General features: G+C 50.0%; 1 protein-coding gene across 4 annotated transcripts in view; it reads left to right on the top strand.

The window, feature by feature from the left end:
* The window catches only part of LOC111153746 (TRAF3 interacting protein 1), a 59587-nt gene that overhangs the window by 12419 nt on the left and 31796 nt on the right, over window positions 1-15372 (top strand). Inside the window, exons 8-15 of one of the 4 annotated variants that reach the window (XM_022512996.1) lie at window positions 289-384; window positions 5140-5241; window positions 7497-7517; window positions 8455-8539; window positions 9203-9286; window positions 11877-12000; window positions 12205-12241; window positions 14828-14904. In XM_022512996.1, coding sequence (XP_022368704.1) covers window positions 289-384; window positions 5140-5241; window positions 7497-7517; window positions 8455-8539; window positions 9203-9286; window positions 11877-12000; window positions 12205-12241; window positions 14828-14904 — 626 coding nt within the window. The remainder of the gene's footprint in view (window positions 1-288; window positions 385-5139; window positions 5242-7496; window positions 7518-8454; window positions 8540-9202; window positions 9287-11876; window positions 12001-12204; window positions 12242-14827; window positions 14905-15372) is intronic. The other 3 variants (XM_022513079.1, XM_022513156.1, XM_022513239.1) reach the window with 3 other exon arrangements.

Consider the following 15372-nt stretch of genomic DNA (forward strand, 5'->3'; position numbering starts at 1 on the left):
TTCCATGATGGTGTTTCCTGCTGTCACATTAAGATCCATGTGAAGTTAGTGTAGGGGAGCGTCAAGACAGTGAGCCCCAGAGCCAGCCAGGACCCATGGTGAGGGGCGGTCCAGCACGTGGTCCTGGTCAGAGAGCCCCGTGAGGGAGGAGCGGCGGTCAGGTGCGTGTCCTGGGACCCCGGAGGGGACCAGGTAGTGTGAGCCTGGTGTAAACCCGTTTATCCTGACCAGAGCATCCCATAGGCAAAAACCTCTGCAGTGTTTTAATCTGTCACTATTTTACATCAGGAAGAAAGGAAGATAATATTTCAGCTAAAATGTTAGATCCTGTAGTGTCTGGATTAAATCATGAAGCAGATCAGGAAACTACGACTTCAGAAATTGGTAAGAAAAAGATACTCTTTAGTTTATATTTCTCAGCACCTTGATATGAAATATTTACCTCTCAACGTAATTGTATATATATTTTAAGATTTTATTTATTTGAGAGAGAGAGAGAGAGAGAGAGAGAGAGAGGGAGTGTGAGAGAGAATATGAGAGGGGAGAAGGTCAGAGGGAGAAGCAGACTCCCCATGAAGCTGGGAGCCCGATGCAGGACCTGATCTCGGGACTCTGGGATCATGACCTGAGCCGAAAGCAGTGGTGTAACCAACTGAGCCACCCAGGCGCCCCAATAAAAAAAAAGAATATTTTTTTATTCTTCTAACCACAGGATAGTGAAGATCAGAAATGACTTGATACACCACTTGCTTTAATTTCCTAAATTATATGAGAAAGATTAACTCAGTTTTAGTTAACTCTTACGTGCCTTTCTAGGTGTGACTTACTTTCGTATCTAGATAAAGATGCTTGCTTTATCTTGCTGCTGGGATTCTGCACGGTGATGTAGATGGTCAGAGAGAGAAATGGTCCTTCAGCTTTCCCATTCTGCTCTGCTGTGTTGTATTAAGAAAATGCCCCATAATAAGGATTTTAAGGTGGTTGCCAGGGCACGCTGGGGAGGTTGTTCCCCGTGGCAGGCGGTGCAAGGGGTATGCGTGCATCCCCACCCTGGAACAGTGAGACGTGTGGACTGGGGATTTCAGATGGGCTGATCCTTGATGAAGAGCAGAATTTGCCGTGATGTCAAACTAAATTCTTAAGAAATACTAAAAATCTTGAGTGACATATAGGGGAAAATAAGAGTGTAAATCTTGACTCCAGGAAAAGATAAGAATTTGTCTAGGCTGAACTCGTATCTTTTTGACTTTCAAAAATTCTGTGCCTGTAGCTAGAATCATGGGAAGCACATCTTCTGGGCACACGCTTTCCCTTTAAGAGGTTGGGCCCCGGAGAGCAGCTGTGTTTTTGGGCAGACAGCTGCTCTGTCCCATGTTCCCTGGGCTCAGCAGGGGTGCAGGGAAAGGTGGGCCTCTTGAGAGGTGGTCCCCACTGATCTTATTCTGAGCAGGTCAGCCTTTCATGGTTTATGTAGGTCCTTAGTGGTGTGTGGTGACCAGTGTGGGGTGACTGGGACTGGGGGTGCCGAATGGGAGCAGAGGATGAGTTCTCACTTGACCTCGGGCTTGCACCGTGCAGGACTGTGCAGTCCTCCTCGGGGGGCCTTGTCTGGGCTGCAGGCTGGTCCAGTCCAGTCTGAGCAGGGGAAGTACCAGGTGGTCCCTGTGCAGCAGGAGGGGGCTTGGGTAGTGCTGCCCATGTGGGCAGATGTGCCCACATCCCAGACCAGTGGGAAGATCCTGTGCCTCCCATTTGCCCACCTCTTGACCTCGAGCTAGCTTCATGGCACGTCCTCTGAGCCACAGTGACCTCGTGGTAAGTGGCTCTTTAAACGTCTGCCGTGAGACTCAGTGAGGTCTGTCCACAAAGTGGCTGGCATGTCGCATGTGTGCCTGGCAGATCTGCTTCGTGGATCCCAATTTAGTGACTGCAAGCCCCACGTCAGGGTGAGGCATCGCATCCTGGGATGGTAACGTGGATCCAGAATAAAGTGCAGAGGCCACTCAGACTACAGTAGTACTAACTACTACTGTAGTACCCAGGACTACCAAAGTACCCTCACTTTGTAGACACTACTGACCGCTCAGTGTTCAGGGAGCGTGGTTCTGGGTGGAAAGTCGGATGGAGCCTGGTGCCATCTGGTGGTCAGAGTGGAGTCCTGCACCCTGTCCTGGTGGTCCTGTGACCCCTGGTGCTTCCTCCCCTCTCCCTGCCACTGCCTTGGGCCCTGGGTCCCTGTTGTCACTGTCAGTCACTGGCATGCCAGTGACAGAGGTCACCTGTGCTGCCAGTCATTTGGCTTTGGGATTCGGGGTTTGTCGGCAATTGTCACAGCTGCGGAGTTTCTCACTGAGTGTGATTTCCAGGTGCAGTGCTGCTGGGCCTGGTCTGGGAGCCTTTCCCCCTGCTTGCCCTTCACCTTGAGCTGGTGCGTACCAGCCTCACCGTGCCCCCGCTGTCCCTGGGCCTGACGGTGGCCGCAGGGCCGTCACAGGAGTACTTGTGCGCTTCCTCTTTCAGGGACACTGAAGAGCTCAACAAGGAAATTACCCATTTCTTTCTCAAACATGAGCCACTTCTTCCCTGCTCCATCTTGGAATGCTTGTGGCGTGATGAGCCTCGTTCTTTTTACAGTCGTTCGACGGTCCAGGTTCTCCTGGAGCGCTGTGCCGTCCGCATGTCTTCACCTTGCTTGGTTTCTGTCACTTACGTCATTTTGTCCAGTTGTGTAAAGGTTTTTACTATGAAAATGCAGAGGAGTAGGAAGAACTTTGAACCCCCTCCGACCCCTCACACAGATTTAGCAGTTCTCATGTCTCATCATATGTGCGTTGTCTAGAGCCATGTATTTTTATGAATGATTTCAAAGTCTATTAAACATCCCAACACTTTAAATACTTAAGCATCAGCTCGGAAAACAAGAGAGATGTGCTGGGACATGCCCCAACATGGTTCTCTGTAGCAGGGTTACTGTTACCCCGGTAGTGTCAAAATCTTCATGTTTCCAAAGTGTTATTTAAAAAAAACCCAAAAAACAAAAAACAGGATTCCATTAAGATGAACACACTGTATGTTTTTTATTCTTTTACTTTTTAAATGAGTCGAATCTCCACAGTCCCCTGACCCCGTACGCTCCCGCCTTACTTTTTTAGTCTAGCGCGCTGGCTGTGAAAGAGATGAGGTGGCCAGCCTTGTAGAATGCTCCGCCCTCTGGACACTTGTCCATTTCCTTGTGATGTCACTTCACTTATGACATTCCTTTCCCCCTGCTTCTCCCCGTGTTTCTGTTTGATCTAAAGGCCTCATTAGCTTTGGGTTGAACATCTGGCTTCGCTCTGACCCTACATAGGCTAGCTGTGCCTTTGTCTTGTGTTCTGTCTGGTTACACTAGTGCTTCTGTGTCCCATAACAGGATGCTCACACTGGTCGCTGGGCCAGGCGGAGCTCCTTGTTGTAGGGCCTGGGTATCTGTTCGTGTTTACACTTGGATGTCTTCAGCAGCCCTGTGCTGTGAGCATTTGCACAGCATGCAGGCAGAGTGGGAAGCGGCTTGTGGCGGTGTGGGGGGCTCTACCTGGTGAGTTTCAGGGATGATGACTGACAGGCAGGCGCTTGGCCAGGCACAGTGCTCCCTGCTTTATAAAGCACACGGTCCCATTACCAGAGCGCCATAAACTGGGGGAAACCGAGGCTCTGAAGAGGCGAGGAGCCCGCTCAAGCTAGGAAATCAGGACGCTGGGACCACACCCTTCCCGGATGGGTTCATTCATTCCTGGTGATTTGGACAACAGATTTTTTTGCCAGTTCATAATAATTTTTATTTTTTAAGGGTGTGTTATTTCTTTTCTTTAAAGGTGTTATTTTGCAGACTGGTTAATCTGTCCTCTGATTAGGAATTGATTGTGGTATTATCAGAACGTATAGTCTGTTTCTCTGTGTGAATTGGAGTTTTAGTAAAGCTTACTTAAGAATATTAGGAAAGACGTTAAAACGACCATCATAGGCCTCTCAAAAAAAAAGTGCCACTAGACCTTTGAAGAGAGGAATGGTGCAGAGTGTCATCAGTCCCCTTGGGCTTTGGACAGAAGATGTTGCATTTGGAAGTTAGTTATTGTGCTGGTAGGCTTTGAACGGTGTAGGAAATTTTTGACACTTGCAAATAAAATGTAACAATCTAAAATTCTTGCATGTTTTCTTTTAAAATACAGTTGCCAAGCTTATGTTTATTTTTACATTTGTTTTAGAATTTATTTCATATTGATTCTTTGGCTACCTTAGATTTCATAAATAATTACTTGAATCACTGTTTAAATGATCATTTTTATAGATTGAAAAAAATTTCCTTAGAAAATTATGTCATCTACTCTGTGAAGTTCCGTTACATAAATCCAGTTCTTTGATAATGATAGGTTGATTCTGATATAAACTGTTTATTTGAATACTTTTAAGAAATTATAAGATTGTATTTTAGGAAAGGGAACATTTTTTGAATTTTATTTTTGTCTTCTCCTTGTTTAATTTTAGAGTGGGGGTCCTTTAGTGGTGGATTAGTTTTCTACCCTGAGTCCTACCACATTAAAAATCTTTTCCTCTAGCACCTCCCTGCTCCCTCCTTTATTTTTAATATAAAAAAGGTATTATTTCTCTGGTATTTGATATTTTTTTGATTTTTATAGACATTGATACATTAGTTAGTAGTTCACGGGGGCTTGGGAGCTTTCAGTGTGTCTAGGACTGTGGACTGTAGCACAGGAATCTTTCTTTCCCTCCTGCTTTGCTACAGTTGTCACTTATCTGCAGCTTCTCATCTGGGCCTGGCTGCAGTGAGGAGGTGGTGGATGGAGACAGGTAGCGTCAGGAAGTTTCTGGAAATGGGGGCAGAGGGACCAGTTTGCTTTGGCTTTGGGGATCCCAGCCTGCTCCTGGGCTGGATGGGCCTGGGGCCTTCTCCTGTTCCGGGCACCCCTTTCCTCTTCTGATCCCACAGCCGCAGCTGGGAGGAACATTCTTTGGTCAGGTGTGTGTAAGCTCGCAGTGCGGGAAGGCGTGGACAAGTAGGCGTGCTCTCTGCTGTCGAAGCCTAGAGGACCAGCCTGCCGTGGACATTGTCCTGATTCGTTTTACACTGTTTTCTGTCAGGAACAAAAGAAGCTAATACTAACTCAGCTAGTGTTTCAGATGATAACTCAGCGAGTGTGTGGCGGGAGAATGTTGAGCCTGAGCCAGCAGTGAAGCAGAAAGGTAAGAAGGACACCCTGTCTTTGTCCCTTTCCTGGTGAGGGAGACCAAGCCACTGCACTTGCACGCTGGGGGCACCTCTCTGCCATGGGGTCCCCGCGGCTCTCTGACCTGCTTGGGGTCCAGGCCCTGGTTCTTCACACCAGCAGGACCAGATGTGGCAAATGACCCCCTTGTGCCGTCTTACGTCAGCCAGGGTAGGGCATGCAGTCCTGCTGTGGTGGCCCTGGCCCCTCCCAGGTCCCCGGTGCTCTCGTGGAGGTCGCGTGTGAAGCCCGGCAGTGGTGAGAGGCCCCGGATACAAGCTTCAGGGTCTGTTCTGGGGAGGCCCACGGGCCGAGCCATGCACCCCCACATTTTTTGTTCAGGGAGGACTCTGAAGCAGCTGGAAACACTGTCCTGACCCAGTGTTTCTCTCTGTAACATTCTCTGGGTTTCTTCAGCTGTGCCTAGGTGACATTCTGCTTTTGGCACCGTCGTTCCCAGCACTTAACACTGTGGGAAAGGACACATTTGGGCCCCGGAGCTCCTGGCAGTCGTGGTGGGTGCTGGCACCTGGTGGCCCAGCGTGTGGCACCCCGGGGCCAGCGCCTGTCGGTGTGTTTGCCTTGGTGGGCAGAGCCGGCCTGGAGGATGCCCAGGGCTCAAGGGATGTCGCCCCGGCGTGGGGGCAGGGAAAGCCCCCGCAGGAGGCTTTGTCCCATATGCATTACGTTAGTTTAGGAGCCTTAGCAGTCTGGGCTGGAGTGGGGGGTGGGGGGACGGGCAGGTTCCGGGGTACTTCGGGCAAGGGTTGTGCCAGAGATGGCCCATGAGTGGCCCGGGGTGTGGTTTCCAGGGCGAGGGAAAGAGGGCCTGCATGCCTTGCTGGAAAGGGGCTGCGCTGGTGAAGGGTCCAGAGAAGACCCAAGTGTCTGGGGGGCAGGAACCCTTGCCAAAGGGTGGGAGACCCCATCTGTGACAGGGGGGTTCGCTGTGCACACTCTCCCTTTGGGTGTCGGCCCTGAGATCCAGCAGTTGCACCCCCAACACTGATGGTAGGAGCTTGGAAGAGAGCCCCAGGGTCTGGAATCCAGGGCCCCATGCTGCACATTGGCTGCCAGATGCTGGGCTCTGTCAAGCATACTCCAGATGGCGTGGCGTTGAGGAGAGACTCTGCCGCTAGCTGCTCTGGCCCTGGGGCAGTGCTGTCCCTGGGTCGAGCTCCGGTCCTGCATTGCTGTCACCCCATCCTTATAGTGGCGCTGTCTGGAAACGTGATTTCCAGGCCCCTCCTAACCCACAGTTTGTGAGGCTCTGTGGGTGCTGGGCCGTTCTCTGCTCTGTGCAGAGAGAGGTTCCTGTGTCCCATACCCAGAGGTCCTGCAGGGCCTCCCACTTCCCCTTGCCCCATAGGCCTGGCTCTTCTTCCTAGAGTCACCTTCTTTAGGGCACCATTTGTGTCAGTCTTTGACTAGTAAACAGAGATCTGAAGTTCACCTCAGCAGGCAGACTGTGGTGTCTGAGGAGTGCCGTGTGCCCTTGGAAGCCCTGGACCTGGTCCTCGTGTGTGGGATAGGTCCCTGTGTGGAGGTGGGCTTGGTATTAATGGGGGATGCCTGGCAGCTCTCCGGGGTCCTTGGCTCCGACTTGGACCTGTGCCATCCTGGTGCGTCTGAGAGTTTGGTCCTGTGTCTCAAGTGTGTCATGCAGAGTATCCTCTTGGGACTTTAAGTCCACCCCCCCACAGTGTTCTCCCGCCCATGTCCTTGTGGCCACATAGGTCCCATTTGTCCCCAAAACACAGCACTTGAAGAAGGAAGTAGGCCATGGGGAGCCGGAGAGATGTCCTCGTTCAGGAGCTGATGGAAGAACCCTTGCTGATGAGTTCGGGAGGGAGGGTCCTGCTCGCTGTCACCCCGTCATGGAAGGGGCGTCACACCTTTTCGTCCCTCACGCTCTCTGGCTTACCAGCTGTTGCCTCATCTCAAATCTCTCTCATTTGTGTCTGTGACCCACTCTCTTCATACTCCTGTTGCCTCTCTTCATTAATAGCATTTTAGAATTCATAGTTTGCTTTGTTCTCTTTCGATTTTTGAAAATAAAGTCTTGGCAGTGGGACACTAGGAATGGCTCTGTGTTCCCTGACAGGTGTCCACTGTTACTTGGTCTATGTTTTTCCATAGTCCTGCTATTTAATGCACTGAGCTTTACCAACATGGAAGTCGTTTTTCTGATGTACCTTATTATTATTATTATTATTATTTTTTTTTTTGCAGGTGACTCTCCTAGTGATGCAGGTGAGGAACGGCCTGAACTGGGTGTTTGATATAAATTTTGCGTGTGTGTGTAGATACTAACATGTACTCTCAGATTTGTTTTACACACTGAGTTAGTGAAGTAAATTAGGGAAACATAACTATATTACTTTAAGATTTAATTTATGTATCTTATGTTCCAGAAGAATGTATTTCACTTCCGAGAATAAAATGTGTATTTCTAAATTCAAAGTCTGATTTATCCTATTTTCTAAAATACAAAGCCCTTTTACTTAAAATGCAGGAGTAAATTTAAGTGCCTTAGTAATTAGAGGTTGTTACTTACTGATTTAATCTTTTTATTAAAATGAAGAAAGCTTTACTCAGATTATAAAAACCATTTGGCACATACCCAAAGTAGAGTTTTTTAAATGCAGAAAGATATCAAGAAGGAAGCGAAAAACACTATTTCTAAACTAAATGAATGTCCATCTAGAACCCCCATTGTGTGTGTGTGTGTGTGTGTGTGTGTGTGTGTGTGTGTGTGATTAAATACGTTACTATCCTCAGTTACGTGTTAGGACGGTGACACTGTTTTATGCTGAGGGTCTGCTGACGTGACCCACCGTTGACACTAACACAGGTGGTGGGTGGGGAATATCTGGACACACAGATCACACGCGTCCGTCCCTGTCAGGTTGTATTTCCTTTATGTAAAATTGCTTGACTGGATGAAGCTACCTTTTGAATTCCATTTCTTAAGAAATTGAACCAGTTTGTATTTCCAGGGTTTGAGTGCACCTGTCTCCCCAGATCTTCACCGAATCTAGACATGAATCGTTTGTTTTATGTTGATGAAAATAAGAGATGAATAAAGCTCATGTATATTTGCGATTATTGGATTGCTGTCTTTTCAAGTATTGATTACCTGTTTGTGTTTCTTCCTTCGTGAACTGCTCACTGGATTGTCACGCTTCAGAAGGAGAAGTTGGACCTTCTGGCCCAGAGAAGCCTGAGGTGTCCGAGAGCTCCGAGCTGCCGGGCGAGCTTCCAGCCAATCTCAGGTCTGTGGCCCTGTCCAATCCCAGGCCGCCGCCGCCCGCTTCTTTCTGCACCTCCCACAGTTCGTTTGGTTCTTGAGCTCAGTTATGAGGAAATACTTGTGCAAAGAAAGCAGAAACCATTTAATTTAGTTTTCCTGTATTGGATAGAAGTTACTACACATAGGACATTATAAAGATTTAGGGAAATTCATAATTATGGTATTTGATTACTGAGAGTTCCATGATTCCTTTTGAGCCTTAAAATTAATGAAAACATAAGATTAAGAGACGGACACTTTTAAACCTGTCAGATTAACGGGATGTTCTTAACATTCTGCAGACTGTGTCCTGACGAGCATGTTGATGGCGGGAAATTAGGGGTGTTGTTGATCTTTGTTTCTTTTTTTTTTTTTTTTTTTAAATTTTATTTATTATTTGACAGAGAGAGATCACAAGTAGACAGAGAGGCAGGCAGAGAGAGAGAGAGAGGGAAGCAGGCTCCCTGCTGAGCAGAGAGCCCGATGCGGGACTCGATCCCAGGACCCTGAGATCATGACCTGAGCCGAAGGCAGCGGCTTAACCCACTGAGCCACCCAGGCGCCCTGATCTTTGTTTCTTGTTGTCCACTTTGAAATGTCCAAGTGTGTCATGTCCCCTCTTTGGTTTTCCCGTGTTTGGGCTTAGAAGAATACCTCGGCCTGGGAGTGCGAGGCCAGCACCCCCCCGTGTGAAGCGCCAGGACAGCGTGGAGGCGCTGACACCAGACAGGTGAGACCTCTGTGGGGGGAATGTGCTGGGTGGGGTGGGGGCGGGGCGGGGCCACTGCCACCTGACCTGTGGGTAAGCCGGGTCAGGCCACATGCCCCCGGCCACACACTTTAGTTAGCTGAAGAGAAAATGTGCTTTATATTTATAGCATGGGGTGGGGGTGTGGGGAGTTATTCTTTGAGAGAAGTTGGGGGCCGGGGGGAGTATTTTCTAAGCATAGAAGCAACAAGGGGGAAAATAGGAAAAAATAGATTTCAAGGCTTAATTGCACACAAATATAAGATAAAAGGTCAGAAAGTCATAAAGTATGTGAAAGCAAGCCACAGACAGGGTTCTCTAAGTGTTACAACTATCCCTGTGGATGTAGTGTGATCTTTAGAGGAAAGTACAAGAAATCAAAACATAAAAATAGAAAAATAAAGCAGGCCACACCGGCATGGTTTGAAATGGAGCAGGAGGCAGGAACTGGGGACATGTGTGGCTGCATTATAAGGGACATGAAGGATTGATGCAGGAGATGGCAGGAGGGAGAGGTTGTGGGAACATTACTGTTTCTGAGATGAGGAGACTGGTACATGTTTCTGGTGATGGGACCGATCTGAGGAGATGGGGAACTGGGGAGGTAGGAGCTACGGGGGTGGGAGGATTGTTGGAACATCGTCCCCAAGGGGTGGGGGGACACAGAGGGACTGGCTTTGGAGGGGATGGTGCATGTCGGTGAGTTCTAGAAGCTGACCTCCCTCTCCCCCACTCCAGAGCTCCACTTGTCTTGTGAACCCAGAGCAAGTCTGGGCAGGGAGGCCCAGAGCCCCGCTCCCAGAGATCGGGTGTCGAACTGAGCAGAGGGTCCTCATCTGGGGTCATATCCTCCCCCAAACCCCAGCCTTCTGTGGGGCTATGTCTGGAGATCCCGAGTAGTGTCAGGACTGGGAGGGCCTAGAGGGAATGTTCTTGGCATCTAGCTGGGCAGTGGGGCAGGGGTGAGGTCGAAAGTCCCCCTCAGACTGGCAGCCCCACCCAGAGGACCGTAGGCCCAGAGGTCTGTGGCACAGCGGGCGAAGCAGGAAGCTGGGCTGCCTCCGGGTGCACGTGGTATGAAGTGCTGCCGTGGACTTTGTTCTCCCGCCGTGGGCAGGTGCCGTGCGGGCTCTGGGCGGGCACAGAGACAGAAATGTGGGCGATGGTGGTCCGAGAGTGGGGTGCTCAGATTTGAGGTTGGGGGCATGCTGCCAGTGGTGGTGCCCAAGGGTGACCCTGGATGTGTAGCTGGGTGATGGAAGCAGGATGGTGGCAGGAGGGGTTGGGGACCCTAGAGCCAGGCTTTGGGAAGGGCTATTTCTCAGTAAAGACGTGGTCAGTGTTGGCAGGGAGCCAGGAGTGCAGGGGGGCTGCCTGGCAGCTGGCAGCGGTGACCAGGGGTTGAGGGCCAGAGAGGCTGTGGTGTGGAGTCAGAGTTGGCAGACTTGAGAGAAAGTGATCTGGAAGACACAGTAAGCACAAGAAAGCTGCTTTCCCTCTGGGCCTGGCCATGGGAGGCTGCTGCTTGAGGCAGGGGAGAATGGAGAGGGCTTGCTGATGAGGGATGGTGTGTGGGAGGGGCTCGAGGGGTGCAGGGCTTGGGGGAGATATGGGGTGTGGTGAGGCTGGCCCTGGTGGAGGCAGGACATTGCCTGTGAGGGTTGAAGGGCCCAGTGAAGAAGCTGAGGGTGTTTTGGGGGAAATGTGTACTGTTTTGAGAGCTCATCCCCAAGTGCACGGGTTTCCTGCTGACCTTGTGTGTTGCCCTAAAGCAAGGGAGAGGGTGTGTCTGTGTGTGAACCAGTGATCGTAGGGCAGGGGGGGTTAAGGGCACTCAGTAAAGCAGGGTTGTGTTATGCTGCTACGTGAGAAGTGAAGGCAGGTGGGACTGATGGGGAGCTGGTGGTGAGTGTCTGGGTTTGGAGCCTTGTGACCTGGGCCCAGTGTGGTCAGTGTGAGGGCCTAAGCAGAGGGCAGCTGACTGTGGCCTCCAGTGGGGTGACAGTAGGTAGGGCTGTTCCAGCGGGTGGCTGTAGGAGGTCTAAGAGAGCTCTTGGATGGACATAGTCACCTGCGAGGACAGGTCCAGGCCTACGGGCCAGGCAGTTGGGTATTGGACTGGCCCAGAGTGATGGTAGGTCTTGGTGGAGAGGAGGTGCTGGGCAGGGAGTTGCAGCCAGGAGGCCTCTGTGTTGGGGCAGGGGTCTGGGGCCGCATCGCCACCCCTGCCTTGATGTTTGTGACTTGGAAGACTAGGGCTCCCTGGGTGGGGGGCTACAGGTGGAGGGCTGGTGTCCAGAGAGTGCAGCCAGAGGAGGAGTGAGGCTCCGAGGGCCCTCCGGAGGTAGGGGTGTAGGGAGGGGGCAGGGGTGGAGGGAGCACAGAGGGCAACTCTCATAGGGACCCAGGCATGGGTCTGCACTTGGCTTCCACACCTGGGTTTTGTGACATTCTAGAGGCAGGTAGGCAGGAAGTGGTTAAACTCCTCTCTCAGAGCCTGGGATGCAGGGGATTGATGCGGATGAGCGATCAGCAGCTCTTCCGATGTAACCTGATTCCTTTTTCTCTTTAGGACCGGAAGTGGGAAAATTGTTGCCAGTGTGATCATAGACGCGCAGAACTCTGACAATGAGGACGACAGTCAGTTTGTGGTGGAGGCAGCCCCCCAGCTCCCTGAGACGTCGGAGCTGGAAGTGGTGAGTTAATGGGAGCATCGGTTTCTGGCGTTGCCCCTGGACGGCCTTGGAACTCCTGATCCAGCATTGAGGTTTATGTAGACAAAACGAGCCTCTGATTTTTCAGTCAGATTTCTGCCTTCTTTAACTGTGTCATTGCCTTGAGGAGATTCATGGAAGCAGCATTTCAAGAATCAGCTTTTTCCTTCTTGCTTTCCTGCCCAGGTGCCTGCGGTAGACATGGAGGCCGAGGAGAAGCACGGTGAGTGGCAGGTGTGGCTGCGGGAGGGTCTTGCACACGGGAGCTCCATGCACCCCGCATTGGTCCTGGTGGTATACCAGGGCACGGATGGGCTCCTCCTCTGTTGTGGGTTTAGTCTCAGAGCCGATGGGCGCTGGGCCCTGGGACCCTGGGGCTGTCTGTCAGTGGCTTCTGACGTGGCATGCACTTAGATTAAGGGTTAGACCTCTGGGGTAGTTCCCAAATCGACAGTATTTGTAATACTACTTTTCCTTTTCCCAAGTATCTTCTTTGATTCCTAAAATTTGCAGAAGCAGAGAGAGTAGTCCAACAAACCCCCTGTACCCGTCACATGGTGTCCATGGTGGTTGGCTCATGTTTTCTGTAAGCCTCTGGCTGCTGCAGACCCCTGCTCCCTTAGACTGTTCTCAAGTCCTAGAGAATATCGTGTTTTCGGTTAACATGTTAGATGTAGCTCTAAAAGATAAGGGCTCTCTTCCAAAAAACCATAAAAATGAAATACTTTCCTGATATCATCACAGTTTTTCTAGTTATTTTGTATATTTTTTTCTAGTTTGAGTCAGAATCCAAATAAAGCCCTACCATTGGATTCGATTGAACTCTTGGGTCTCTCTTAACCTGTACGTTCCCTCCCTCCCCTTTCCCTTGTAATGTATTTGCGGAGGAAACTGGTTGGTTGTCCTTTGGGTTTCCCATAGTTGAGTGTTGCTTATTACATGCCCATGGTATGGTTTTTTACATATTCTTTTATTCTTGTAACTTGGTCCCAGAGACTTGGTCAGATGCAGGTTTTGAGCAAGAATACTGGTAGGTGGTGTTGGTTTTTCCTAATGTCCGCTTGTGATGTTAGCCTGGATCATTAAGGGCTACAGGATGGTAATGTTCTCATCTACCCACCCTTCTTCAGGGTTTGGCTGGAGGATGCCGTGGTGCAGGGCTCCCCACCCTGCCCAGCCTCTGACCCTAGTAGTACAGCCCCTAGGAGGAGGGTTTTCCTCAGAGTCAATCTGTGCCCTGGCACCATCACTGTGACTGAAGAGGTCGTGTGGGGTGGTGGTTGCTGATAGCTGTGTGATACCTGTGTGAAATCATGGGTTTACCTCTAACGCATTTGAGGGGCCTCATTTCATACCAAATCGGTTCTCACTGATGTTCAGATTGCCCAGTGTGTAATTGGTGGGTGCCTGTTGGAGCCGTTCTCTGGGGCCTGTTGACACAGCCTGGGAGACTTTGCAGCTTCCTTGTTTTCTGAGAGGAGCAGATGTTCCAGGCTCATGTGGTGTATTTCCTGCCCCAAGGCTGGAGCCCTCCGTTTCTCCAAGATGCCTGACTGTACTTTACTTCTGGGTTGTTGTTCTTAAGGGTATTCTTACCTTTTTTAAAAAACAATGAGAACGTGTATCCAAGCTCATACTGATATTTCCAGGGCAGCTTTTCTATTCTAGACTCTCTTCTAAATTTTTGATTTTTACATGCATGTCTATCTCATGCCAAAAATCCTGGCTCCCAGTGTTGGGCATCTGTCTGCTTCACCTTGGGGCTGGCATGCACATGCAGCACCTTTGGAACACCACCAGCTATCAGCGGCATCAGTTTGCCTGAGACCGTGTAGGGTTTCTGTCGGGGTCTGTCTGTCCTCAGGTATGTCCCTTCAGGGATGGACAGCCAGTTACTCTGTTGTAAGTTTCCAGAACAATTCTGTCAGGCTCTGCTTGCCGGCGTGATGTTCTTAGGTTTATGGGTTCCATTTTGGTTTCAGTTTTTAGGCATTGAAAAATCGGATATAATTTTGTTTTATTTCTGTAAAATAGTCCTATTTCCAAGGTCAAATGTAACAGAGGAGGCATATTCTGAGATTGGGGCTTCCACCCTGTCCTCTCACTCCCCCTGTAGGTGACAGTAAGGAATAGGGCTTACACTTTGATTTTAAAAATTACAGGTTAATACGTGTGTGTGGTGCGCGGGCACGTGCGTGTGTATTTGGCAGGATCTCCGTGTGTCCCTCTTGCTCTTGTGACTGGGCAGCACGTGCTGACATTTGTCCCTTGGCAGTGTGGACGAGCCCTCACCACAGCTCCCAGGACGCCGTCTCGAGCGTCCACAGCCACTTTCCCGTGGCTGCGCGTTTGGGTGAGGCCGTATGCTAAAGACAGTGTTTTGTGTGATATTTACCCCATAGGCAATTCTTTTCTTCCTTTTTCTTTATTTTTTTTTTAAGGAAGTTGAAGATTCTTGACCTCATATTGAAGGAGTATTTGTGCTTAGAAACAGTTTAGTATTTGCCACACCTGTTTGACAAAAGGTTATCATCTGGAGTGTTAATCTACATGTCCTCCTAACTGTTTTCTATTTCCAAAGTTTCTCTCTCTCTCTTTTTTTTTAAACCTTTGAGCTGATTTCTTTGAAACACTCTAAAGTTTTATGGTTAATTTCCATCACCCACTGTATCAGTCTGCAGTAGACCCTTATATCAAAAAAAGATTATTTGAAGCTGTGCTCATTATAGAAAGAGGAAGAACACCCCTTCACCCATTTAGAGTAGAATAGCTCCCCAGAGAATAACATAAAACCACTGATTCTCCACAGGAGGACTTGTGAAAAAGATTCTGGAGACCAAGAAAGATTATGAGAAGTTTCAGCGGGCACCCAGACCTGGAGAGAAGGTAAGGGGTGATGTCTGCGCAGGTGCTGACGGACTTCAGCACTCCCTCCCACCTCCTCATTTGGAAGGATAGAAAATCCAGGGCTGCTCCTGAGTGTCCTGGAGTCAAGGTCACAGGCCAGTTCTGCTCTGACCCCATGGCTGTCCCCTTCCCACCTTATCCAATCCCTTCTCCCTGCTTGCAGAGCCGGGAGGCGGGCCGCCTGGCCCTGGCTGATTGCAGAATAAGAGATGGGGGAGTTTTCATGTCTGGCTTAAATCCAGGTGCTGTTGGAGACTGGCCTTCCCACCGCCTTCCTTGCAGTTGTGGTCTTGTTGGGACCCCCCAGCTTCCTGCCAGCCGCCACCCCTGGGCCTGTGACTCTGGGATAAATACCTGCAGGCCATGCAGCGAGCCTCAGAAGTCACGGCTAGGCTTGTTACAGCTACTTTCGAAAATAAGAATATGTTTTCACTTAACCGCTTCTGT

Source organism: Enhydra lutris, unplaced genomic scaffold (genome assembly GCF_002288905.1).
Source record: "Enhydra lutris kenyoni isolate GAN:26980312 unplaced genomic scaffold, ASM228890v2 scaffoldscaffold1, whole genome shotgun sequence".
Lineage (NCBI taxonomy): Eukaryota > Metazoa > Chordata > Mammalia > Carnivora > Mustelidae > Enhydra > Enhydra lutris.